General features: G+C 41.7%; 3 protein-coding genes across 3 annotated transcripts; 2 read left to right on the forward strand and 1 right to left on the reverse strand.

The window, feature by feature from the left end:
- Positions 1 to 4,902: 4,902 nt before the first annotated feature.
- On the forward strand, positions 4,903 to 6,823 carry LOC115265693 (nematocyst expressed protein 3-like). The gene is made up of 2 exons (XM_029871654.2): positions 4,903 to 5,269; positions 5,347 to 6,823. The coding sequence occupies exons 1-2, from the start codon at positions 5,255 to 5,257 to the stop codon at positions 5,779 to 5,781; spliced, it is 450 nt and encodes a 149-aa protein (XP_029727514.1). The 5' UTR covers positions 4,903 to 5,254; the 3' UTR covers positions 5,782 to 6,823.
- A 3,585-nt stretch (positions 6,824 to 10,408) lies between these two features.
- Positions 10,409 to 11,133, forward strand: LOC115265698 (uncharacterized). Its single transcript, XM_029871659.2, has 2 exons — positions 10,409 to 10,635; positions 10,740 to 11,133. Exons 1-2 carry the CDS (start codon positions 10,417 to 10,419, stop codon positions 11,088 to 11,090), a joined length of 570 nt encoding a protein of 189 aa, XP_029727519.1. The 5' UTR covers positions 10,409 to 10,416; the 3' UTR covers positions 11,091 to 11,133.
- An 11,387-nt stretch (positions 11,134 to 22,520) lies between these two features.
- LOC115265699 (uncharacterized) lies at positions 22,521 to 23,101 on the reverse strand. The gene is made up of 2 exons (XM_029871660.2): positions 22,946 to 23,101; positions 22,521 to 22,883 (listed from the first exon to the last, which is right to left on the reverse strand). Exons 1-2 carry the CDS (start codon positions 22,958 to 22,960, stop codon positions 22,650 to 22,652), a joined length of 249 nt encoding a protein of 82 aa, XP_029727520.1. The 5' UTR covers positions 22,961 to 23,101; the 3' UTR covers positions 22,521 to 22,649.
- Positions 23,102 to 24,116: the final 1,015 nt, after the last annotated feature.

Raw genomic sequence — 24,116 nt, forward strand, 5'->3', positions numbered from 1 at the left:
GCTGAACTTTCCAATCGCCGGTCTGAATTCGTCCTTTTGGCGTACCTGAGCGTCTAGGTATCCTATGATGATCTTGACGTCGTGGATTGGGCAGCGGTCGTACTCGCGTTCGAGCTGCGCGTAAAATGCGTCTTTGTTATTATCACTGCTTCCGTTTAAAGAATCGGCCCTGATTCTCAACCTGCACATTCTTTCGTCGATCGGCCACCAACCGATCCCGCGCCTTTGCATGTCACTCATCACGATAAAATATGCGCTACGATGCCGAACTCGCGGTCTTCGGGAATTCGTCCAGGAGCTCCCCGAAAATTCGTCTCCTCCAGGAGTTTCTCGAAAATTTCCGCAGGAGTGCCTCAATTTTTCTCCAACAGTTCCTCAGGAATTTCTCCAGTACTTCCTGGGAAATTATTCGGGAATACCTCTAAGAGTTCTTCGGGAATACCTCTAGGAGATCTTCGGGGATACCTCCAGGAGTTCTTTGGAAATTTCTCCAGGAGTACCTCTGCAAATCTCTAGGAACTCTTGGAGGTATTCCGGTAGAATTTTTGAGAAATTCTTGGAGGAATTCTTGAAGAACTTTTGAAGAAATACCTGAAAAACTCCTGGAAGGATTCCCGAGGAACTTCTGGATAAATTGCTGAGGAACTCCTGCAGGAGCTCCCCAGGAGATCCTTGAAAAATTTTCAAGGAATTTTAGGACAGTTTTTTGAAAAGCTCCTGGAAGTATTTCCGAGGAAGTCCTGTAGGAATTCCCAGGGAATACCTGGTGAAATTTCCCAGGAACTCGTGGAGGGATTCGTGAGCAACTTCTTGAATAATTCCCGAGAAACTTCTTGATGTATTCCTGAGAAAATCTTGGAGAAATTCCCAAGGAACTCCTGGAGGAGTGCCTCATGAACTCCTCGAGGAATTTTTGAGACATTCCTAAAAGATTCCCTAGAGAACTACTAGAGGAATTCTTGAGGAATTCCCGAAGAGCGAGAAGAGAAATTCTTTAGGGATTCTTGGAAGAATTTTCGTAGAACTTCCGGATGAACTTTTGAGGAATTTTCGAGAAAGTCGTAGAGGATTTTCCAAAAGACTACTGGAGGTATTTCCGGAGAGCTTCTGTCTTAATTCCTGAGAAACTTCTGGAGAAATTCTCCCAATTGCAAGAACTTCTGCAGGAATTCTTGAGAAATTTCTGGACGTATTCTTAAGGAACTTTTGTAGGAATCCCGAGGAACTTTTGAAGAATTCTCGAGAACTTCTGGAAAAATTCGTAAGGAATTCGTAGAGGAACTCCTCAGGATATCCTTGAGAAATGTTTGATGAACTTCTACGTGGATTCTCGGAGAGCTCTTGGAAGACTTTCCGAGAAACTTCTTGAAGTATTCCCGAGGAAAAACCTAGTGCAATTCCCGAGAAACTCTTGGAGGAATTCCTGAGTAACTCCTGGAGGAATTTCCGAAGAACTTATGGATGAATTCCTATGGAATTCAGAACGAAGTTCCAAGGGACCTCTGGAGAAATTTCCAAGGACCTTCTGGAGGAACTTCTAGAGGGATTCTCGAGAATTTCCTGGAAGGATTCCCGTGAAACTTATTGAGAAATTCCCGAGGAACTTCCGTTTGAATTGAGGATGATTTCTCGAGGAACTATTCAAGTAATTTCCCTAGTGCTTTTGGATGAATTTCTTATGAACAGTTGTAGAAATCGAAGGTAACCCATGGGGAATTCCCGAAAAAAAATCTCTAAAAGTCCTAGGAGAAATCCTGAAACAAATTCTGTGAGCAATTATTGATATAAGAATCCTCCTTATTAAGTTCCAAATACATTTTGGGTACTTTCGGCATCCTTCTGAGATGTTTCCAGATGCCTTCCCCGAGCAGAAGAAAATAACAACAGCATAACAAAATGCGTTATTTTGGCAAAATAACTGCATAATGGAATTAGTTATTTTTATGTTATTACCATAACATATTGAGTTATAAACTTGTCTGTCATAAGCGGCAAAATAACAAGCCACATAACAAAAAATTGTTCCTGAAAAATCAATTTAATAACATGTTTTGTTAGTGTCAATAACAACTTAATAACAGTGAATTTGGGAAATATTTCAATAACAAATTTTGATATTAAAGAGTTATTGATAACATCCCGAAAGCAAAATTAGTTATGATATCGAACAATCGCACATGCTGTTGAATAAGATGCTAAAGTGGAGGCGATATGCGTACACTTTACTTGTGGTTAAATGAAAGCATGTACGCATATGGCCTCCACATTAGCATCCTTTTCTACATCATATATGACTTCGTGTTGGCTGAGAATGCTATACATATTTAGACCAGCATGTGAGAATGGCGGAACAATCATTGCGAACTTCAGTTTCTCTCTTCCCTCATAAGCGTATTTTCAACTATTCATGTAATATTTTACCACAAATAGGTAGATCCGACTTCAACCTTTTGGAACGACAGGGAAAACATGTGAAAATATATAATATTTCTGAAAAATCCCATTCAAAACCATCTACAAGTTTGGATTCAGCTGTCTGTATTAGCTTCGTTCAAACAAGTTTACTCAATAAGATTGACATTCTTCTGGGATCCTTTGGGGTAGTTCAGGAATTCATGGATTGTTCCAAGCTATTCTTGGGATTTTTCTAGGACGCAGTATCCTTCTGAAATGATTTTTTAATCTTCGATGATGGTGCTGAATATTTCTGGGATGATTCCATAATAATTTCACGATGACTCATTAGAGAATTCAAAAATTATCTCAGAAGTATTTTGGAACCAATCAAAAGTATTCAAAACATGCCTTTAGGATTCCTTGAGTGATAGATTCTCATAGCCATAGCACAAGAATTCTGAAACCATTCCAGAAGGATTCTAGGAACATCCCAAAACGGTTCCGGAACAAGGCAAGACATATTTTGGAAAAATCACATCACGATTCTGGGAATATCCCTGAATGATTCTGGAAGCTTTCTTGAAATATATAGCACTCTTCAATTGATATTCCAGAATGATTCCCAGGGGAGTTCTTGAAGCATCCCATAACGGCTGTCTTATCATATCTGAAGGATTTTGGAATCAGCCCAGAAGTATGTCTGGAACATTCTTGATGGATTCTGGAACTACTCCAGAAAAACTCCAAAGCCATCCAACAAATCTCCATCTGGCTGTGAATATTTCAGACGAATTGCCTATCATTCCGCTTTTTACCTGTAGGCAGTGGCAAACATTTTAGTACATACCTTTAAGGTGCTCGTACGCGCTTTGCCCAGACGCCAACTATTTGACCACTTTTGACAGATAAATTTTGGCTCTGTTTTTTCCTATTGGTTTTTCGAGAGTGACACATAATTTTGTTTTCTCGGTATACCTTGGTCAACATTTAACTGTCAGAAGTTGTTATAGGTGCAGAAACATTGGAAAGATTTGTTGTACTCTCGTTTTTCTCGGTCTGGCTAGTTCAAAGATGATCACTTCTTCATCTAGAATATCAGATCATTGTTTCCATCACTAGTTTGCTTTGCTGTTGATGGGGTTGTGTTACGGATATAAATATTTGTTACAATTATAAGACAAAATAATTGTTTAATGTGTTCAAAGTTCAATATTCGTGCGTTCTTTGTGTTACATGTTGAATTTTAACTTGTAAATATCCCCTAGTATTAATTAACATTTATAGGGTTCTGGCAGAATAGAGGCCCATGAATTGCAATCCTATTTCGATTGCCAACATTCGGGCCATTTCGGGCCGCGATTAATTACTAGAGACGTAAATTTTTCCCTGCCACGGACTTCAAGTTGTTGAGCTCAAGTATCGAACCCTGAAACGGGATGCCCGATTAGGATTAGTTTTCCTAGACGAAACCAAGCTATGAACACAGCCACAAATGCTGTAAACTAAAAGGCTTACTGCCAACTAAAATACAATTCCAGGATGACTGATGGACCCAAACTAATAAATGAAACCTCGTCATCCTGTGATCGGAAGGAGTTATCCATCTGGATAACAGGGCACATTTATGTTATGTGTTGTGCTGCGTCAATTTGTGATGTCTCTTACTTGTGCATTTGCAAGGTTCTGTGTGTCGTAATATGTTAATCCTTTATAATAATCAATTTTCTTTTATTTTTGTAACAGTTGGTCTGGAAGGTTGGTTATACAGTTCAAATCTAAACATTCCACTAACAGACTGTTCACTGTGGTCCTCGTTATCGGTAATATGCTGTCCTAAAAGGATCTCTTTTTCCGCCATCTTACTTTTGTGATAACTTCTCAATTTTTACGTGCTTTTCTAACCTGAAGGATTGTTTCACTCTCCAACACTCTTAGTGTTTTCCAAAACTATTAGACCCATATTTGCTGCCAGTGTTCCGAATAGTGGCAGTGTAGAAGAGCAGTAGGTGACCCTCAAGAGTGCCTTTATTGAAACCAATAAAAGAACAATCTGGATGAGCGAAAAAAGTGGATAATCGAACTGGTGCAACCTGGCGAAAGATTGAGGAGCACATTGAGAAGCAAGTTTCGCGAGCAGCCAGATACGAGTCCTGTAAACGACATGCGGCTCTAGAAAATGACCTGTCGTTTCCAATTGACCCTCTTTTTATTATTATTTCGTATACCCAGACCCCTCAGCAGATCTAACTGAATATTCACGCGTTTACCGCTTCTGCTACCTAAACTTTCACGAATGTCTACGATTCCCTGGTCCACATTAAAATCTGAAATTTAACTCTTCAGCAGTCGCGTCTTCTAACACGCATACGCTGTGTACCACAAGCGTTCTTTTTCACGACCGCTCCTGGTTTATGTAAATTTTGAACCGTAATTGGTGCTCTCCGCCAAATGCACTCGCGTCGGTGTTTCACCGGTAGCACCAATTTTGGCAAATTAGTTTCAATGTCAGTTGCATCACACCTCAACCAGTAGTGCCCTGAAAATTTCCATCCAAGCTAAATTATTCAAAAAAATAAAGTCCCAAACTCGTGAAGCACGCCTCACTTGTATCCAACACCATGGCATATGTGGCCTGCCTAAGTCCAGCATTGACCCATCGCGCACCATAACTATTTTTTGACCATCCACTTTGGTGGCAAACAATGGAAGGGCACTTATTAGCGTTTCGCGCCCAGACTTAATCAACATTCGATGTATAAATACCGATAACGGTATTATTTGCTTATTATTCACTAATTGTCCACTCGGCGTTACGGTTGAGTACACCTCAGTCACTCCCTCACATCGGATCCACAAAATGTTCGCCAAGGTGGTAAGTGTTATCTAACAAGCCTGATTTTGTCCACCCGATTAGCCCTAATTGATTGACACTGGTTTGATTTATTGCAGTTTGTCGTCACTCTCTGCCTTCTGGTAGCTGCGGTCAGTGCCAAGCCACACGTTCTGACTCCAGCCGTGGTAGGACCCGCGTTCGTGACCGCACAAAGTTCTCAGGTGTTTGCCCGTACCTACAATGGAATAGTCCCGGTGGCTGTGGCGGCCGCTCCTGCAGCAGTGGTGCCACCACATTACCATGTGCATGCAGTGCCATCGTATGCTCCATTCTATGTGCAACAAGCTCCGGCAGTGTTCTCATATGCCGTGTATGCTCCGGCCCCGGCGGTGGCCACAGCAGTTCCAGCAATTCCGGCTACTCCAGCTGTGGTGGCCACTCCGGCCGCTGCCAAAGTAGTGGCCGCAGCTCCAGTGGCAAAAGTGGTGGCAGCACCAGTGCGGACAGCACCCTACCTGACGACCATTCGCTATCGCTCGGTTGTAGTCTAGAAGACTAGGGATTGTGATGTGATGGGATGGTGCGGAAAAGTAGAGTGATTTAGTTTTTAAGCCAGTACCTAACTAGTCCATAATGCATTAGGAATACCATACAAGAATACACCAAAGTGCGATGAACCAAAAAAAAGTGATGCAGTCTGTTTCCAATCAAGTCTGATGACATCAAGAAAGCGCCCTATAAGGGTAGCGAAAGAAAAATACGTTTTATGCATCGTACTTGAAGTTTAATAAGAAAACTCGGAGCAATATTACTCATCTTCATCAAATGTAGGGGGATTAGGGGCATAATGGACACCCGGGGCGAAATGGACACCCCTATTTTTGCCGAAATCGTTGACTTTTATGTAAAACTTTTAATGCATAAGTGTAAAGGCACAAGTCATTGTTCTATTTTTCAAAAGTACCATTAATATTCCTTCAAAATAACTAAAATATCATTGACATTAAAGTATGTTTTTCATATGGTGGATTTCTTATAATTTCGAAACAGGAGCAAATAAGGTATTACGAGAGTTTGAGTGTGTCCACTATTAAAACAAGTGAATTGTTAGCTTATTTACATGTATACGCAGATTGAGCAATGGATAAAGTATTATATTTTTGATCAGAATTTACTCAAAATAGTAATTTCAATATTGTAGTCGATTCGGGGCGAAATGAACACTGGTAATTACGAATGGATGTTCCCGCATTGCATACTGTTAGGCGTTTTAGAGAGTTTGTAAAAAATCAATCCGATTATTTTAGCCTAAAGTTTATTTAATTAACTTTGATGTTATGTAAACTCGTCTAAGATGGAGTATTATATCTGTGGTATTGATCTCCGTAGGCAAATTACTCAACTGGTCAATGTAACCAAAGATTTAGCATAAAATATGCAGGGGTGTCCATTATGCCCCGATGGGTGTCCATTTCGCCCCGTACCTTTCCTGCCAACCCTGAAAAACACTCGGTTTATAATTCATTATTTCTTCACAATAATGACATTCTACCTGCTGTAAATGATTGAAAGACGTGGGAAACAAGTTAAAGTTGTAAGCAAACTGATAATATGTTAAGTTTTTGTCTGTTATACAGGCCTAACATACTCATTTGCTTAGGGTGTCCATTATGCCCCTAATCCCCCTATCGTGTCTTCCAGTTGAACTCGATCTTGGAAGTGCGAATAAATGTTTGGGCGCAATGGCCATTCGGTGTGCACAATCAAAAATAAGCAACTACCTCAACTGGGGTTTACAGATGATACAATTACAAGAGGTTGACCTGGCTCGGCCAATAACATAAAATCAACTTGCATGCGTTATTAGGTTTTTAATTTGTAATACTTATTTGCCATTTACACTGAATCAATCGTGATTACTCACGCAAACTGCAGACGAATGCGCCCACGTTTGTATTCCGAACTCAATTACTCATTATAGTTGCTCTAGTTGTGCACAATGAACTTGAAAATATTCTGCGCCCTAGTATTCCAGCTTCTGCTAGGCGTTCAAGTTTGCATGAGCATCTACAAAACTGCAAACTGCAGAAGAATGCCCGAGGCTGTTCGGACTCGTTTGGAAGTTGATCATCAATGTTAACTTCTTTTCCCGATCAGCCTAGATAGCTGTGTAGTGTCGGTAGCGGTTGTCTCAATTGGCTAAGAATAACACTACGGATCGCCTGATCCAGTTGTAAGAGTCCTAATAAAAACATGACTACAAACGGAGCCTGTGGAGTACTAGGGCGCCCTCCATAGTATTCTGCGCTAACCGGAGCAATGGTGCAGTTGACCTTGTGTTTCTCCGAGATAATCTGGTATCCTTCTTAAGCCTCAACTGCGAGGCTCAATAAGGGTGGGATTATTAGTATGTTGTTCATTAGCTTTAATTATAACCTATATGGCTCTTCGTATTATGCGTTCTTCACAGTGTCCTCTATGTATGTTTGCCTCTGGCGTTCTTCAATCGATACCCAATTAGTTTTTATCGCAGCTCCTTTTTCTTGTGTTGTGATTGTAAGAGTTTGATCGTGCCTAGTTTGGATAGTGGCTATGGTTATGACAGCTCAGATCAATCTTAAGCATAAAAGAACAGCTTTGGTCCAAGAATCTTACTTTCGTAGGGGGGATTTCTATGTAGATGTAATGCTTTAATTAACACCTATATGGTTCCGCATTTTGCGTATGCTCCGATGTTTGCTACTTTCAGTAAAATTGAAATGACAATCTAGCGTGTCATGCCTCGAGCCCTCGAGCCCCAAAATGTTTTGATAAAACTGCTTGTTTCCAGCTTGCTATTCCCAAATCTTGGTGGGATTATACTGTCAAGTTTATTCCGTAAGTGGATAATGCATCATCGTATGAAGATCAGACCTATCAATTTGACCTCTTTCTTCTGAAATGATTAGAACGCTTTGTCGAGCATAACACCCGTGATGTTTTTCTGTCAAACATGCCTCTCCATGGGAACCAACATGCTTACCAAAATGGAAAGTCCACTGCGATTTGTTCACACAATGTTGTTTACGATATCGGAAAAGCATTCATTAAAAAACAATTTTGTTTGGGTGGATTTCCAGGATACTTTTGAATACTTTCGATTCCATATTGAAAGCCGCATGGATTGTCCAATTTATCTTTCAATGATTTTTAATTGGATTTACCAAAAGCTCAAAAATCAACATCTCTTCTCGGCATTACGTTAAGCAGCGATTAGGAAATTGAGTGTTTGTGGATGCCCCCATGCAGGAGTCTTGCCATGACTTTTGAGAAATCTCATAGCAGAAACGCAATTGAGAGAACTCAACTTATGTTTTTGTCCATTAAAAGCGCAACAGGATGCTTCATTTGTATGGCTTAGCTTAAAATCCGACTATGGAACTTTGAATCATTTGATATGTAACTATTCAATTTTTACGAAACTGTGTTTCTGAGTACTCGGTAAACACTTGGTGAAACTGACCTAAAAAGCCTGAATCTTCAGGATGTTCTGTTGTTCTGAACCCGTTGTGGCAAGTAGCTATAGGCTTACTTTACGCTTTATGCGTTTTTACAGTGCCCTTTTCAGGACGCTGTTTGAACCCGTTGTGGTACGCTTATGCGATAATGTCGACTGTTCCCGGGTAGAGGTGAAATACTGACGATCAAAACGTGATATTGGTTTGATTGACATAAGAGATAAAAGATCTGAAAATAATATCTAAAATATGTTCCTGGAACATCTTGACAACATCAAAATTTGATATTTTAAGATCAAACGAATAGTTCGCTGCTATTGATTAGATCTTACAAGATCTAAATATGATATGATAATGGTGTTCCAGGAGTAAATTTTTGATATTATTCTTAGATCTTTTATCTCTTATATCAATCAAACCAATATCACTTTTTGATCTCGATATCAAAACATACTATTATTGAGCTCTTTTCCTCTCGGGTTGGCGGTATCCCTCGTTGCGGCACGCAGAGAGTGAAGCAACTTACCGTTCCCTCGGACGAGTCGGTGTTAAGATGCGGGTTGACAAAATTCGTATGTCACTGTCAGAATTCGTTTATCAGAACCTGTATCATGAATCAGCAATAATATGGAACTATATCCACGAGTGAGTTGTTGCAATGGTTGGTTTTTCGAAGTGTGTTTGTAAAACTACTGATGTTAACACTGTATTAATGAATTCTTTAATTACATACGTTTGTAGAGTTTAAATATTGGATTCCTAAGTAGCTCATTAGTAGTCGTGCGTGAATTAAAGCTGAATTTAGGGTACATTTTGCCTGAAATGAAAACATTATACAACTCACCTTAACCTTGAATCATATGAACACCTGTAGATTTCCCGTTAATTGATGATCGGATTGTCCTTCGCGGTAGATTGTCCGCAGTTGGCAGTAAAACACAAAAATTGTAAGAAGCCCCTCATACTTACCCAAATACATTATTAATGATTTACTTAATAAATTACAGCCTTGTAGCTGCTTAATAGCAACTCACAACGGTGTTTTTTCTGAAATTGGGAACATCGACCCTATTCCCTTACCTTCCCTTTCCCTATCCCAACCCTTATTCCTCCCTTCGCTCTCCCTCAGGTAAATGATGAATAGGCTCGTATTCATGACGATGGCACAAATTTCCCAAATGGAGGAGAACGTGCCTCTGGAGCCGACATACTGATACCTGATACCTTATACCTGATGACATCAAGAAAGCGCCCTAAATAAGGGTAGCGAATAAGGGTAGCGAAAGAAAAATAAGTTTTATGCATCCCATTTACTTGAAGTTTAAAAAGAAAACTCGGAGCAATGATTACTCATCTTCATCAAATGTTTCGTGTCTTTCAGTTGAACTCGATCTTGGAAGTGCGAATGAATTTTTGGCCACAATGGAAATTTGGTGTGCACGATCAAAAATAAGCAACTACCTCAACTGGGGTTTACACACAGATGATACATTTATTTCAAAAGGTTGAATTAGCTTGTTCAATAACATTAAACCAATTTGCATGCGTTATTGCAATTCTAATTTGTAGCACTTGGTTGCCATTTCCACAGAATCAATCATGATTACTCACGCAAACTGGAAATTAATGCGCTCAAGTTTATATTGCGACCTCAATTTAGTAATTGGTTAGTTGCTCCAGTTGTGCACAATGAACTTGAAAATATTCTGCGCCCTTGTACTCCAGCTTCTGCTAGGCGTACAAGTGTGCTTGAGCCTCTATAAAATGTTTCTGGAGTTCGATCGTTATGAAATCGAGTATAGCGTGATCGGAGACTTCTCCAAAGTTCGCGTTCGGAAATTCAATCGGACAACTCCGGTCATCAACGGGTCATACGATCTGGCAGTTGATTTGGACGACAACTACGAGGTTTGTAAGCAGTTTCATTTGGTTAGCACCGTTTAGTACGGTTCAATTTTGGTTTAAGGCCAAAACGAAAATAAACATATCTGGTTTTATTCCTCTTCTTACAGATAGGAATCACCTGTTCCCGAAGCGAACTGGGCAACAACCAGTACAATCTGTTTCCGATGAAGCTGACCACTATGCCGGTTTGCGATTTTATCAATGCTTACGGTCCAGACTACCAGTGGATCTGGGAGAACAAATCAAACTTCATCTATGTGGGTCCCGAAGGGGTCTGTCCCTGGCCAAAAGGCACCTACTGGGTGAAAGATCTGGCGCTGGATGCGTCACTGCTACCTCCGGTTATTCCAAACGGATATTATCGGTGCTATTTGGATGTGAATCTGGCGGCCACCAAGGAACTTGTTCACCATCAGGCGTACTATTCCAGAATCTACCGAGAGTTGACCAAAAATTGAAGATAATCTGATTGCTTATTACCGACTGTAGGCTTGAACGGATATGGGGATTCTCTCGGCTTTCGCTGCTGTCACCGATTGCAAAAGCCGAGAGAATCCCCATATCCGTTGAAGAGAATTTCGATGAATATATGTACGCGGTGAAAGTTAACATACACCAAACATTTTTATCTCAAGTGTTGAATTATAAGCTTGAATTTGATTGATCGCCCGTAGTTGCTGCTCAAGAATGCCATCACATCAGCTTAATTGACAAAGGATCCAATGAAATAACAGCTACTCTCTCCTCGATCCACTAAACATATTCCCACGTCTTTCCGGAAGAACCAAGAAGGCATTGCTTCAGAGAGGGGCTAGTGCACATGGCACCCTCAAAGTTAGATGCGTGGCTGCGTGGCCTACAGCAACGAACATCGACCAACCAGATCTGACCTGCTGAAGGCAAGGGTATCACTACCCTTTAGGCACTATCAGCTGCACCAGAAGGTTGCTGACAGTAGGGTTTTCACATGTCCAGGCCCTTATCGGGACCGCTTTCCAACCGCGGGCTGAGATCTAACCCAACTCAGACAACCAGTAATCGTATAAGATGTTGCATAAGATGCTAAAGTGGAGGCCATATGCGTGCATGCCTCTATCTAGGCGCATGTAAAATGTACGCACATCGCCTCCACTTTAATATCTTATTCAACACCTTATACGAACACTGGTTGACTGGGAAGACTACAATCTACCAGGATGTTTTTCCCGCGGCCACTTAATCTCTCTAAGGGTCGATTTCGACCGCAGGGCACCGGTATGGCCTACGTAGCCGACTCTGAACCCATGGACCTCTTGTATAGCGTCTGCACTAGCCATTCTCCGAGTCCACGCGCCACCTCCTCTGTTGCTCCAAGACTATAACCCACAACCGTTGAAACGGCATTCCAGCCAAACTCATCCCTACACATCCGTCGTTTCCTCTAAACCAGCATAAACCAGACATTCGGGAGAACCCGCATGATCGAAACTGTGTCGATACTGTCGGAAGCAGCTATAGTCTGAAAGAACCTGGGTCAGGTGGAATGTTACTTCCTCCTGGCGCCTATTAATCCAACTATATACCCTCAGTACAGGGCCCATATAGCCGAGGCGGTAAACGCATGGGTATTGAGCATGACCATGCTGAGGGTGACGGGTTCGATTCCCGGTCGGTCCAGGATCTTTTCGTAAAGGAAATTTCCTTGACTTCCTTGGGCATAGAGTATCTTCGTGCCTGCCACACGATATATGCATGCAAAATGGTCATTGGCAGAGGAAGCTCTCAGTTAATAACTGTGGAAGTGCTCATAGAACACTAAGCTGAGAAGCAGGCTTTGTCCCAGTGAGGACGTTACGCCAAGAAGAGGAAGAGAGAGGATACCCTCAGTATCAACCTATGGGTCCACCTTCCTTTGATGGAACTGTTGCCATTTGACCATGGAGGCTATCCTGGCAGTCTTGCGTATGCCTGTTGTGCAGCGCATTTCACTTCCTTGAAAAGAATACCAATAGTCACTATACCAGTGATGACCCAGAGTGCATCGTGTGACACGGTACGGTACGCGCTCGCAATTCTCAGGCACATTACGTTCCAGCTTACCACGGTACCTTTGATAGTAAGCGCCGTGCCTCACGCTGGGCTGCCATACCTTAGTGTGGACGTAGCAACACTACCCAGATGCTTGCGCTTACTGGCGTACACCACAGAACTATTGGACATCATCCGAGATAGTGCCACTATTGCTGTGGAGGCTCTTTTACAGACGTGATTAACGTGGCTACCGAAGGTAAGCATATCGTTGATCATCACACCCAAGTGTTTGGCGGAGCGCTTCGAAGTGATAGTGTAATCGCCCTACACTGATCACAGCTTGCTGCTCCACTTCTTCGATCGATTCATCGCAGACCTCCTGCGTAATGTCGTTAGCAAAGCCGACAATCTACACTCCCACCGGAAACTCTAACATCAACACCTCGTCGTACATGGCATTTCATAACACCGGACCCAGGATGGATCCTCCTGACTCCTAACTCCTGAGAATATGTGAAAGCACTTCCGACCCACCTCTGTGTCGTAAACTACTACTGGATTCTGGAAGTAACTTCCGATAATTTTGTACAGGTACCCGGGTATCCCCAGACGCAGGAGCACAGCGGCAATAACTGGCCAACTGACGCTATTGAACGCGTTCCTTACATCCAGAGTCACTACTGAACAGTAGCGAATCCCCCTACTCTTACGCTGAAGCGCTATCTCAACGAATTTGTTACCGACAGGATAGCGTCTACGGTCGACCTCCCATTCCGGAAGCCGAACTGGTTGCTCAAAAGACCGTTTACACCCTCGGTGTTTCCAACATTCTATTGAGGATGATATTTTCGAGCACCTTTTCCGCCGTGTCAATCAAGTATATTGATCTTTATGCCGACGAGTCTCCGTTTGGTTTCCCCACCTTTGGCAATAGAACCAGGCTTTGCCTATTCTTAACATCTGAGAAAACTCCCTCGTCCAGGCATTTCTGCATAGCAGACCTGAACATCTCGGGAGCCTCTGCAATAGCTACTTTTAAGGCCAGGTTCGGAACTCCGTCCGGACCTGGGGCCCTACCTACGCTAAGGGACTTAGCTATCCCCGCAAGTTCCACATCGGTGACCCTCTCCTCATCGCCTGCCCCAGTCCCCGGCTATCCTACGAAAGGAGGTCAAGGACTAGGATCATGACAAGGAAAAAGCCCCTCCATGATCCCGTCCAACATCTCTCGAGATTGCTCTGTAGGAGCCATTACACCTCTCGTCCTGGTCATCACGATCCTGTACTGTCTTCTACTTTGCCTGTAGGAGGTGGTACTCAATCCCACACTACCTGGACTGCCCTGTTCAATTGTCTGTCTTGTTCAAAGAAGAAGAAGAAGAAGAAACAAAGAGGGGGCACATCGAGCTCGCCTCGTATAGAAACGCGTATGCTGGTGCAACATCCGGTTGCTTTAGTTGCGTCGACCATGGCGGTCGCCGGTACTGTACTCTGCTGATGACGGAAAGTGTTTGCTTCAATTCTATGAAGATCCTCATTGTTGAAGACTTTTTGGTAATTTACGTCTGACATTCTTAGTGGATTTACGTTCGTATTTTAGTGACTTCTTTACAATTGTCTTGACGGATTTCTGATTAAACTCCCGTTAACCTAATGGTTGAGGCTTGGAATCACCTATCCAACGAGATTCCCGAACCTACTGAAGATTCGATATAATTCCAGGATTTTTTTTTTTCAGATATTTGTCTAGAGTTTCCTCCATAGATACCTTTTAGATGATTTTCCACGGATCCTTTGGAAACTTTTCCAAAAATTTCTTTAGAAATCCTTTCCTCTAGAGGAATTTCCAGGTGGTATTTTTTCTAGGATTTCCATGCTTAAGAAATTTTGCCATAATTTATTTCGAACATTTCATCGGGGAATCTTTCAGAAAACCATGCATGAATTGGAGAATTGTTACAGCGCAGAGTTTAGAATTTTAGAATTCAGTATTAAGAAATTTAGACGTCTCCTAAGCCTTCTTTAAAAACTCTTTCAAATATTCTTACTGAAATATTTTTCAGGTAAGTTAATTCATTAGCGTATCATAACGAAATATTTCCCAAGTCCGTTTAGAAATTCTTCCACACATTTCTACAAAAAAATCCCCAGAGATTCCTACTTCATTTTTCCTAGGAATTTCTATTAAAAATCTTATGTGAGTTCCTTCTGCAATTTTTCAATTGATAAGAAATCCAAAAAAATGCCCCTTTTCAACCCCCTGACCCCTATGGCAAACTTTTTGTATGGGACCTCTGAAATTTGTGTATGGATCGTCACCTTTTGCTGATCTTTTCTTTGCTTTTGTGTATGGATCATCACCTTTTGCTAATCTTTTCTCTCAACGCGTGACGTAATTTAAAGACATTTCCTCTTCAGAAATAGCTTTGTGAACCCAATGCAAAATGTGAATTTAGATAATAAAACACCCCTATTTTAGACCTCCCTGATGAAGGCCCAAACCAAGGGCCGAAACGTCGGATGTAATAGAATCATCCCGCTCATAATTTTCCGGACCGAAAAGCCAATTGTAGAGGGATAAATTCAGAAATAGCTCCAGAAATTCATTCATAAAGTAAGCCAAGGATTTTTTTAAAGAAATTCATCAGCTCCTTCGAAAATTCATTCAGGAATTCTTCAACAAATTTATCCAAGCAGATATTCCTTCAGAGATTCCTGCAGAAATTCATTCAATGATTCTATCAGAAGAACTTTAAAGAAGTTCAAGTGCTTCTCTAGACATTCTTCGAGTATCTCCTTTAAAAAAATCACAACTTCTTCCGGGTATTCTTTCAGGAAATTTTATAATTTTGATAAGGGATTCAAGAATTTCTCTATGTATTTCTCAATAATTTCCTGAACCAATTCCACCAAGGGTTCCTCAATCAAATTTCCAGGTATTACTCAAGGAATTTCTTCAGGAACAGCTTCTAGAATTTCTTCGGGAAATTTCCTGGGATTCTTTTAGATATTTCCTCCAGGAATCTGTTTAAATTATATCTGCAGAGATTTCTAGAGAAATTAGACAGACGATTTTTTCAAAAAAGTCTTCAAAAATTCTTTCAAAAATTCTTTCAGAAGTTCCTCCATGAATTCTTCCTGATACTTCTTCAGGAATTGCTCCTGAAATATATCCATAGACTCCTTCAATTGTTTGGGATGTTTTTTAAATGTCATTACGAGATTTCATCCAAAATTCCTCAAAGATTTTTTTTTTTGAGAAATTCAGAGTTTTTCAAAAATTCTTCAGCGATTCTTCCCGAAATTTTCCCATGGGCTCCTCCATGAATCCCTTGGAAAATTTTGTGGGGGGTTACTGAAGAAATTTCTAGAAGTAAAGCCTGTATCCGCAATAATCGGGACATATAAATACAACTGTAACTCTGCCATAGACGCATTAAAATTGCTCAAATTTTGCCTAATAACATCTTAAGATGTGCACACTTCACCTACAAAATTTCATGTGAATCGGTGAAGTACTTTTTGTTGTAGCAATGAAAAATTAGAATGTGCGTCATTGAATTTTGTACAGCCCCTAGTTTTGCTTATCAGCGCTGAAACTTTTGAATTTGACAAAGGAAATGGCTAAAATTTTGAACACAAACCTCTCATTCTACATTTGTTACATAGGCAAAATTTCATAAAAATCAATGCACTATCAACCATTTTATGGACAAAACATATATTGGGACTGAACGTGATTTAAGCCCCAAAGACAGCGATTAGTGTGTTTCGATTGTACTATTGAAAGTATTATACCAATAATCATCAAATTTTCCAGGCATAATATACACATAATCAACTACCTTCTGTAAAAAAATCATGAAAATTAGCAAAGAAATTCTAAAATTATGAATAGACAAACATCGCATATGAAAAACACGAAAAATTTTCACTAACACTCACCCCTATCAACACCAGTAGCTTTCAAACCAGTTGGTCAAAGTTGATGAAATTTTGCAAGCAAATGTCTCTATAAGCATCGTACCTAACTGCTAACGAAGTTTCATAACTACCATCACAGAACTATGAACTGTAGCGTAAAAGAACCATCTATTATGTGAATGAAAATTGGTCATGATTGTACAAAATGCTTAAAACCACGTCTGTTTGTTTTTCATCCACAGTTAAAAGTACCGTCAAATGGGGTAACTTGCAACACTTTTCGACTTTGAAGCAATATCATTGAAAATCTAAACATTTGAAACATCCTGTGAAGCATCGTGTACGCTAATTACCCCGAGTAGAATACTATGCAGCACTTGGTTTACCAAAATACGTTGCCACCTAATCAGGAGGTGCGAAATACATGCTTGTTGCAAGTTTCCCCATCTGTGGGGTAACATGCAACATAGGACATGACAGTCTTGTGCATTATCACCATCATAACACAAAAAAGCCGCAACATCAACATTGCCCTTCTTCCTCCATCAACGCTACAGCCGACCGTCTCTATGTTGCTATCGAACACATTCGAGACGAACGCATTGATACGGTGGCTGCCGCCGCCACGCTCTTTCTCTGCGAATCTCTTGAGTAGCCGAACGCTTCTTAACCGTCGTTCCGACGCAGAGCTATGTCACTCACTGCTGGGTGACTCTCGTCTGAAAATGCCAGGATGAGGGTCAATTTGTTAAGTAGTATTGCATGGCGCAGCAAACACAAACATAGCACGCCCTATGAATAGAATGCAAAGCGTAGAAAAAAACTCGCTTCGGTGTTTCATCGTGTGGTTCGGAAACAAGAGACGATCGCTGCTGTTGGATGTGGTTGACACTGCATTGAACGAGGGTTGGCTTGAGTGGCTTTTCCGTGAATCGATTATGTTTTGATGGACTGCGTTTGTCGTATGAAGTGATGGTTGGAGCGAGTGTCATTCGACATTGACCATCCTGAAACTGCACAACCCTGGGACATGAAGCTAAGTTAGCTATCATTAAACAGCACTAACATTCTAGTATTTAGTCGTGTTGTAAATTTTTGGTGTTATGCATGAAACATACCATGAAAAGATGTACACTAACCAATTGACATATAATTTTTCATGAAAGGATTGATAATTATTGCAAGCGAGAGTATATCGTTTGGCAACAGGTCTCACGTCCCTCAAACACAAAATATATATGATTCTCGTGACTTAGCACTCATTACAAAATGTCAACAATGATTATTGTCATTTCTTGAAAAGGTAGAGTGAGTCATCTTAAAGTAGTTTTCAGTTTGAAGTGATGTTTGGTAATTTCAGCTAAATTAACATGATTGAAACACACCTATTCTACTTTGTAAATGTCAAACTCGCTAATTTGGGTATTAAACTGAAATAATTTACTTCATCTAGGTTCAGAATTGATATTGGTGATTGCTTCACAGCGTTCATAAACAAAAATTGAACTTTTAACATGATGAAACATGAATGAAACTTCAAAATATGGTATTTCCTAACAATGTTTGAAGGTCACGTTCAAAAAAATGTAAAAAATGAATTGTCATTTGAAAATGAACGCGTCACGTAATCAATATATGATCCATTTCGGTTATTTCTGTCAAGTATATCGCGAAATGAAGATAAATAATAGAAGGTTTCGTCAAATTCAACTGTTGCAAGTTACCCCATATTGGTTGTCGAATATAATAATGTTTTTTTGCATTACTTAGTCGATAAGTTTATCAAACTTTTATCGCTTAGCTAAGCTTACTATTAGGTACCCTAACTGCAAACAAGGTCATCAGACTTATCGCACTTACCATAAGAGAGAGGTCAAGCACGATTTTCATACTTGTTTTTATGGCATAAAATGAGCAATCCGTTTTAACAGTGTAGCTAAACCATAAACAAAGAAACAAAGCTAATTTTTATACTAAATCGATCTTTGATACACATAATCTCTATAACCGAAATAGTAGGGCATACTAGTTTTTATTATTATTATAAAATGCTTCACATTTAGTGTATGTCATCGTGTTGCAAGTTACACCGCTGTTGCAAGTAACCCCGTTTGACGGTAATGCATCGATTTTTATGAAATTTTGCACAAATAATAAACATACACCAAAGAGTTCTCAGTAAATTATTTGGCCAATTTGACTGATTCAATACTGAGCTACAGCCGTGCCTCTGTGTCCCGATTATTGCAGATACAGGCTTTATTCTAGAAGATTCTATAGAATGCTCTTGTGATTCCTTTGGAAATATCAGCTTTTCTCCAGGTATTTTTTCACTTATTTCTTCACCGATTTTGCAGATGTACTTCATGAAATTACAAATACTGGAGAAATTTTTCCAGGACTTACAGAATAAAAAAGAAGTTTCTCCTGAAGATACTTTTGGAGATTCAAAAAAAAATTGAAATATCCTGAAGAGCTTTCTAAACAAAACTATCTAAATTTTTTAGTAATGTTTGAAGGTGTTACTGCAGTAGTCTCTTGGGAATCAATGGAGGAACCTCTTGAGAAAGCTCTGGAGGAATTCCTAGATGAATTTTGTGAGAATCTTTTGGAGGAATTTAAGGAAAAAATAGAAAATGAAGGACTTTCTTGAGGAATTTCTGAAGTAAACCGGAACATTTTCTGGAGGCATCCTTGAAATAATTTCTTTAGAAATCCGAGCAGAAACTGCAGACAAAGGTATTGAAAACTGGAGAAACGCCGGACAGAACATCTTGGAGAATTTTTGAATAAAATTGTAGAGGAGTTCCTGGAAAAAATCTAAAACAAAAATCCGGAGGGAAATTCCAAAAGAAATTCCTGGAGGCATTTTTACAGCCGTCTGTAAGGATCCGAGGTAGACGAATTCCTCCACCACCTCAAAAGTATCCCCGTCTATCGTAACATTACTACCCAGACGGATCCGGTCGTGTTTGGTTCCGCCTACCAGCATGTACTTTGTTTTTGAGGCATTCACCTCCAGTCCGACATTTGCTGCTTCGCGTTTCAGGCGGGTGTACAGCTCTGCCACCTTTCCAAATGTTCTAGCCCCGATATCCATATCAACCGCAAAACAAACAAAATGGCCGGATTTCGTGAAGATCATACCCCGGTTGTTGAGCCCGACTCGTCGCATAACACCTTCCAGGGCGATGTTGAATAGTCGGCAGGAAAGTCTACCACCTTGTCGTAGTCCGCGTCGAGATTCGAATGAACTGGATAGTTCACCCGAAATCCTTACGCTGCAGCTGTTCATCGCCGTCCATCGTTGCTCTTATCAGTCTGGTAAGCTTCCCGGGAAAGCTGCTCTCGTCAATGACTTTCCATAGCTCTGCGCGGTCGATACTGTCGTATGCCGCCTTGACGTCGATGAACAGGTGGTGCGTTGGGACCTGGTATTCACGGCATTTCTGGAGGTTTTTCCGTACGGTGAAGATTTGGTCCGTTGTCGACCGGCCGTCGATGAAACCGGCTTGGTAACATCCCACAAATTAATTTACTTTAGGTGAAAGACGGTGGAAGATGATTTGGGATAGCACTTTGTGGGCGGCATTTAAAATGGTGATCGCCCGAAAGTTCTCACACATTAACTTCTCATGGATGGGACAGTTACCCCTTCCTTCAACTCCTTCGGTTGCTATTAGGTTTCCCAGATCTTGGCTACTAACTGATGCAGGCAGGTGGCCAACTTTTACGGGCCCATCTTGATGAGTTCTCCTGCGATACCGTCCTTACCAGCCGCTTTGTTAATTTTGAGCTGGTGGATGGCATCCTTAACTTTCCTCAGCGTGAGAGTTGGTTCGTTCCCGTACTCTGCTGCGCCATCATAGTCATGTTCTCCGCTGCCTTGATCCCCTATTCCAACATTTTCTTCGCCATTAAGGTGCTCGTCGAAGTACTGCTTCCACTTTTCGATCACCTCACGTTTGTCCGTCTGGAGGCTATCGTCCTTATCCCTGCAGATTTCGGCTTCCGACACGTAGCCTTTGCGGGAAGCGTTGAGCTTTTGGTAGAACTTACGTGTTTCTAGTGAACGGCACAACAGTTCCATGTCCACGCACTTCGATTCTTCCAGGCGGCGTTTTTCTCCCGGAAGAGACGAGTCTGCTGCTTCCGCTTCTGTCTGTATCGCTCCACATTTTGTCGGGTTCTATGCTGCAGCATTACCACTACGTCATTCTGCTCCAGAACCGCTCTGCACTCCTCGTCGAACCAATCATTTTGCCGACTCCGTTCAACGTACCCGATAGTGCTCTCGGATACGTTGTTGATGGCTGCTTTGACTGTACTCCAGCAGTCCTCTAGAAGCGCCACAGCGAGCACACCCTCGTCCGGCAACGTTGCCTCGAGATTCTGCGCGTATGCGGTGACGACATCGTGTTGCTTCAGTCGCTCTAGAACCGGAGCGGCCGTCGGTACTGTACATTGTTAATGACGGAGAGTTTTGGGCGCAGTTTGACCATCACCAGGTAGTGATCAAAGCCGATATTAGCGCCACGATAGGTCCTGACGTCGATAATGTCGGAAAAGTGCCGTTCATCAATCAGAACGTGGTCGATTTGCGATTCCGTTTGTTGTGGTGATCTCCAGGTGTAACGATACGGGAGGCTGTGCTGGAAAAAGGTGCTACGAATGACCATGTTCTTGGAGGCGGCGAAATCAATGAGGCGTAGGCCATTTTCGTTCGTCAGCTGGTGGGCGCTGAACTTTCCAATCGTCGGTCTGAATTCCTCCTCCTGGCCTACCTGAGCGTTTAGGTCCCCTATGATGATCTTGACGTCGTGTTTGGGCAGCGGACGTACTCGCGTTCGAACTGCGCGTAAAATGCGTCTTTGTCATTATCAGTGCTTCCGGAGTAAGGGCTGTGTACGTTTATTATGCTGATGTTGGAGAATCGGCCCTTGATCCTCAACCTGTACATTCTTTCGTCGATCGGCCACCAACCGATCACGCGCCTCTGCATGTCGCCCATCACTATAAGAGCTGTTCCCAGCTCACGTGTATTGCCACAACTCTGGTAGATGGTATGATTACCTCTAAACGTTAGCTCCATAGATTCTGTCCAACACACCTCCTGCATGGCTACGATTCCGATCCCGCGGTTCTTCAGTAGATCGGCCAGTATGCGGGTGCTCCCGATGAAGTTGACAGATCTGCAGTTTTACGTACCAAGCTTCCAATCGCAAGTCTCTTTTCGTCGTCGCCATTGGTATCGGTTCGCATTCTTCTCTTGTTGATTTTTCGGTGCTAGTCTTTTTACGGCTGGCTCGCAGGGCCTGACATCAATCCACTAACCCAGGCAGCTGGGCTGACCTTCCCGAAAGCTACGGATTCTGCATTGGCATTTCCTCTAACTACAGTACTAAATAGCTAGGCTCAAGCGCCAGTCTTCGCCGGGGGTGGTGTTTTTAATGGGCGCCATTTTTTTTTTAACTGTATTAACGAGATTTTTAGCCTTAGGCTAGTTCATCTCGGGACCCACGCTTTACTTCCCTTCCGAAGGAAGAACTCACTTTTTGCGAGTTTGTCGGGAGTGGGATTCGATCCCAGGTCCTCGGCGTGATGGTCAAGTGTTCCAACCAAATGGGCGCCATGTTTTGATCCATGGTTTAGGGTATTTTAACCCTTAGTAGCAGAATATTGATCTGACAGTGAAAACAGCACGATACCCTAATAATTCAATTTTCTTTATCAACATCCCTATCCCTACATATTGCAAAAAATCCTTGCAAAAACACCTGTCTAAGAACGTGAGCCATCATTTTCCGGTGGAAGCTCACATGTAGAAATAGATTAGAGCAGAAAATTTGAGAAAAATGATCCACTATTCGCTAAAGTACCCAAACACTGTGGAAGCCAAAATGATTTTCTCATATTTGCCAAAAGAAAGTGAGTATCTTTGGAAACAATCTGCATCGATTTGTAGTTAAACAGTGCCTTTATTACTTCTAATGGTTCCAAAGCGAGTGTCCAATCCGATAAAACGGTTCAAGCTAACATCATTTCCCGATGAGCCCCATCCGGGTTCTCCATAACACATGTATCTACAGAACAACCGAACTGTAGGCAGCATATGGCAGGCCAGTGTATGCAGCCGAATAGGCAGCTGGATAGGCAGCGGTATATGCAGCGGTCAGCGGGGCAGCAGCCGTGTAACCTGCCGTGTACGGTGCACTGTAAGCGACAGCATACGGAGAAGCATAGGCCAACGATGGGACGGCTTGGAAGTAGGTTGGCTTGGCGGAAATACATGCGACGGCTAGGGCGCAGAAGAAAATCTGTTGAAAAACGGAAAAATTAGCAAAGTGTTGATCTCTTGATGCTTCTAGGTCCTTCTTACGATTTTGGCGAACATCGCTGCTGGTTGTGATTGGTTTACTGCTTGGTTGACAAACTGTACCTTCTTCAAGCAGAATGATCGCTATTTATACCCTTCTAGATGAGCAACCACCCACCACAGTCTGCATACAGAAATCCTTATCAACGAAGTTTAAAAATTCTGCCGGCGATCGTTCCTATCTAAAAGAATCAAAACATCCACTCAAAAACACAAAAACTGTCAACAAACATGGACTTTATGAAGAGTGATTGACTCCAGACGGCGCGGCAGCGGCGAGACGTGGCCGGCGTTCTTCAAGGATACTCCCGGCAGTCAAGAGCGAACGCGCGTCCGTCCAGCCGCCATACCATCGTCAAGGTCGGGTACGTCGGGCCGGTGTGTTCTTTCCCACATAAGAAGCGTGATTGGTTGCGTAATCGTAACAATATGAATCGAGACCAAAATTAGCATACAACCATGATGTCGGTCGGCTGGCAACCTAAACCGAGCGACTATCCATGGCAGTCTGTGCGCGCATACCAGCTGATCGCAATCGGTACAGGCTGCGGCAGCCGGTGACAACTCCCCCACGTGCTTATTAAGTACTCGTGGTGTGTAACTTTTCAAAGGTCTGCTCACTTATGGCAGGGGATCCATCGACAGGTGCATGAAATATTGGTTGCTGTGTAGGGGTGATCGAAAAAAATTAGATGATTTTACACTGCATTTTAGCATTCAAGATTATACTATTACTATATCAGTGATCCCATGTTCATTTGACTTATTTCGTCATTAGGGTGACCAATTTTCAGATAGGGTGGTCCCAAAAATCAAGGTTTTTAAAAACTAAAAAATTTCATAAAATCATAGCTTTTGAACTAGTTGACCGATTTCAAACTTCTTTTTTATTGTTTGAATTCTAGTTTTCAGGGAAAATATGTTAAATGGGCCAAACTAACGCAATGTGTGTAAGAAATATGCAAATGTATTAGTTTTTTCACGTTTTCATGGTCTCGGGACCAAAGAGGTACCTTGATTTTATATTTTTATCAGAAAACTCAGAAAATTTGGAGTAACATATCAAAAAATCAGAGATGTACAGGGGATACTCAAAATAACTGGGACAGGTAAAATGTTCACTTTTCAAAAAATGTTCAACTCGCTGTAACTTTTCGAAAAGGACATAAAATAT

Source organism: Aedes albopictus, chromosome 2 (genome assembly GCF_035046485.1).
Source record: "Aedes albopictus strain Foshan chromosome 2, AalbF5, whole genome shotgun sequence".
NCBI lineage: Eukaryota > Metazoa > Arthropoda > Insecta > Diptera > Culicidae > Aedes > Aedes albopictus.

What these genes read in the sequence shown, in the direction of transcription:
- LOC115265698 (XM_029871659.2), top strand. Translation starts at nt 10,417, where the DNA reads ATGAACTTGAAAATATTCTGCGCCCTTGTACTCCAGCTTCTGCTAGGC. An exon ending in ATTTGGACGACAACTACGAG is followed by an intron (nt 10,636 to 10,739) that starts GTTTGTAAGCAG and finishes CTCTTCTTACAG; the next exon opens with ATAGGAATCACCTGTTCCCG.